At 39.3% G+C, this 3,960-nt stretch overlaps 1 protein-coding gene across 2 annotated transcripts in view; it reads left to right on the top strand.

The window, feature by feature from the left end:
- LOC138983842 (NFX1-type zinc finger-containing protein 1-like) overlaps window positions 1-3,326 on the top strand; it is a 34,915-nt gene extending 31,589 nt beyond the window's left edge. For both annotated transcript variants that reach the window (XM_070357181.1, XM_070357182.1), the window contains one exon: window positions 46-3,326. In XM_070357181.1, the coding sequence (XP_070213282.1) occupies window positions 46-207 (162 nt within the window). In that variant the 3' untranslated portion in view covers window positions 208-3,326. The remainder of the gene's footprint in view (window positions 1-45) is intronic.
- The last annotated feature ends 634 nt before the right edge of the window (window positions 3,327-3,960 follow it).

Here is a 3,960-nt window from a genome sequence, read left to right on the forward strand (position 1 = left end):
AATAAAAGGATTATACATTGAAAAAAAATGCAATTGCTTTTGCAGGAGGGTCGTGTATACACGAAGGATGACCAGCGGACCATGGAAAAGCTACTGACACAACTGGGGGCACTGGTCCCGGAGTCAGGTCTCGGCATCAGCGACAAGGACGAAGACACGATTGTCAGGTCCGAAGAAGAAGAAGAAGTGTTAAGTTTTGAGTTATAAGTATAGAAGTATTTATTCTGAAGCAGCGGCAGTGCAGTAGTAAAACACCCTGCTTTGACCACTGCCCTGGACGACCTGGCCTAAGACTGGACACTTGGACAGAGGTTGACAAGACAGTTATTTTTATTTATAACTTTTTTAATGTATTTTTTTTTAATTACAGAAATAGTTATAAAACACTACAAACAACAACAACAACAACAACAACAACAACAACAACAACAACAACAGAACAACAACAGCAGCAACAACGAAGCAACAAAGAGAACAAAGGAAGTCGCCGAATATAAACCACTAAAAACAAAACATAATCATATGTGACCCTCCACCACGAAATGAGTCGCATGTCACCTCGCGCGGTTCTGCGTTAGGCTAAATATAAGTCCGGGGAGTGTCTGGTAACAGTGTGAGGGTCACCTTAGTTACAGGCTTATAACTCAAAAAGCTCTTTTCTAAAACGGGTTTCACCACTGGATAGAACATGAAAAACTCTTTAGGAAAATGTAAAAATATTAAAATCATGCAAAGGTGACATGCGACTCATTTCGTGGTGGAGGGTCACAATATATTATTGCTGTACAACGTGAGAAGAAGAACAAAATCGTACATGAACTATTCGGAGTGTACGAAAGGGTTGGACTGTTTAGGTGTCTTTTGCGGTACTGATGAAAGATTTCCGATGAAACCTTCTCCATGCAAAGAAGTTTTGTGTCGTCGTTTTGTGTCTGTTTTGCTTTTATTTTGACGTGTTTGGTTCTAAAACTGTGTTTATGTAAAATTAATACTATTTTTTAGTCTCATATTGCCAATGGACACATAGCAAGCAACGGTAGCATAGGTACGTGATTTTCCGGTATTGCTGTGAAATGAAGTTTGATAATAGGACATTATTTTGTATTTGAATATAAATGCATTAAACACTTATGTTGATTTTCATGATTACTTAAATCTTATTGACGTTCTATAAAAGACGTTTGATGTTTTCAGTGTCTTTTTGCACCATTAATTTTTATACTCTTTTATGTAGATTTTCTTGTTGTAGGTTTGGTGATTGTATTTTTCAATGTTCTGATAATTTTATGGTTACTTAGATTGTTTTTAAATTGGTTTAAGTCTTTGTTTGATGTTGTTTAATTTGCTTTTAATGTGACTGTTCCAATTGTTAAAGGCACACTCCTCGGCTCACCGTCTCAGATCTTACCAAGCTTGGGCATCGAATAAGATCATCCCTCCACTTGGTTAGATCCAAAAATAAACAGCCTAGGTATTCTTTGCACACAGTGCGATTTTTGTGATCAATTAATTGTGTATATGCAACCAGTGGCCCTTTTAAGGAATTAATCCATACAAAAATGTCTACTGCGCACAGAAATCACCTAGACTGTTCGTTATTGGGATGTGACCAAGCAGAGGGATGTGCAGTGTTGAAGCCTGGTCAGGTCTGAGATGATGAACCGAACTTGTTTACATAAGAAGGAGAGTACCGGCCGTTATGTGATAAAGAATAGAAGGACGAGGTAGAACAATTGGTATAGTTATGAAGTAGTTGCCTATAGTTCAAGTGAAAAGTATGATTGGAAATAATCACGATGCAACACATTTTGTCAGGGATGGCTAGTTTAGATCGTATATAACATAGGTTATTCTCCGGAGCTGTGTACCTTTTTTGTGACATGCGTTATCAGTCCTCTAAATGATTTTATAACGTGTATCACATGGCAATTAGAATGTATAGTTTTCATCCCTCCCCCTCGTAATACTCCAGGAGCCCAATGCATAGCCCCTCCATACTTTTAGGATTTCATAGCGCTGTGGAGCGCATAGCTATGAAACGCACTATAGAACTCAGCGGTCCGCATGCATGAGGTCAAATAGTGCCTGCAATAGCTAAGAGCGGCTCTATTTTTAACACGTAGATAGTGGAAGGGATTCCCCGTCATCCTGTGTCTCTGCGCATGCGTTGAGCTTTGTGATGCTTCGCGGCGGGTCAGTTTTACACCATTTGCCGCAGACAGTTTGGAAAGCCCGTCTCCTGATAAAACTTGGCTTTCGTGGTTTGGAAACTATATATATATAATCCATTCCGGTACCCTCGCCATAAAGGTATAAGTCACTCTCTTGCTGGTTCTGCATGCTGTGTTTGATGTTATAAATTCCCGTATTATTATTATTATTATCATCATTATTATTATGTACCGCGATCAGTTCGCCACTCACATCTTGAAAAGATCCGCACGCGTAAAAACTGGCCCAAAGTCAAGATAACCCGCAGAACCGGCGGCAATGCACCCCGGCCTTTCGATTCGGCAGTTCGAGTTGCTCTTACAGTTCTTCCGTGATTGCAAGAATGTCCTGCTGACGAAAGCGGAATTTTCTGTACAGTTCCACGTCGTCGTAACGATTCAGTGGATGTAGGCGGTCAAGAAAGATCCGGTTGCTTCTCAAATTTCTTCTCATCCTGAATCGGCATGAAAGCAGCCGCCATTTTAAACGCTCCAATAGCCGGTTCCATAACTCTTATTGGAAGGAGAGGCCTGCTATAACTTTATGGCCGACATAAGGCTCTATGCGCGGTCTATGCATTAGAAATAAGAGACTTTATGGAGTCCACCGACTTTATTGCTGTGACGTCATCAAATTAGGCTCCTATGAGGGGGCCATGCATTGGGCTCCAGTTAGATAATGATACAGACATGCAACAATAACATACAATATAATTATATTTTTGTCTACTTTTATTTTATTCATATCCATGTCACAACCTTTGGTTTCCATGTTAGGAAGGTGATGTACTTTGAAACCCTTTTAATTTACTGAAAGTAGACAAACAAAATATGCACGTATTTCTTATTCTTTCTCTGCAGGCCAAGGATATATATATAGAACCCGTATTTATTAATGATTTCAATTTGTATGGTAAAAATGTCTCAGTTAAGTAAAATATATATCACCTTCGTAACATGGTTTCCACAGGTAAACAGCTCTGAAGAATAGATTATATACTAATGGATGGCTGCACAATCTGCGATATGATCTTTATCTTTCGCATTTTTCCCTTGACGTCTGCTCATTGATCAGGTACACGCGATTTCCAATTGTAATAAAAGTGTGCACACATTTTCTGGTGGTTTGTGTTTCTTATTTGCATTCGAAGTAAACTGCCTAAAATAGATTGTAATTACATGCGATAAAAGGACTAATTCGTGCTTGAAAGTGTGTTTTGTGTACCTCATGTAAAACTAATCTGTTTGTTGAATATGATAGGGGAATGGTTGGCCTTCCCAGTCATACAGAAAATGACATGGCTTGCTGTGTGATACCAGGTTTACACGAGATGTTTTGTTAAACATTGAAATGCGAGCAATAGCGAGCTTTTCATTATTTGACAAAGCAACGAATGCAAACATGCTGGGACTCGCGCTATGGGAAAAGCTATTTATTATTTAAGTTTTTGAGACATCCCAGTGCACTAAGGGATTTATAGAGCAAATCGAGAAAATTCATTATTGAACGAAGCGCATAGCGCTGAGTTCAATAATTATTTTCGAGATTTGCTCTATAAATCCCTTAAGCCCGTCCTTAATTGAGCCCGTAGTCTACTACACGAAGCTTCGCGAAGTCTTTATACCAAAATCCCGCAGCTACGGTGTGATACTTTGACCCCAACATCGCTTCTCAAGTTTTGAGATGCGAAGCTTCGCCGCAGCTCGCAACGAAGTTGGTTTTTTTGTAAGAAGAGTGCTTTCGATTCAA

The sequence above is a fragment of the Littorina saxatilis genome, linkage group LG13 (genome assembly GCF_037325665.1).
Source record: "Littorina saxatilis isolate snail1 linkage group LG13, US_GU_Lsax_2.0, whole genome shotgun sequence".
Lineage (NCBI taxonomy): Eukaryota > Metazoa > Mollusca > Gastropoda > Littorinimorpha > Littorinidae > Littorina > Littorina saxatilis.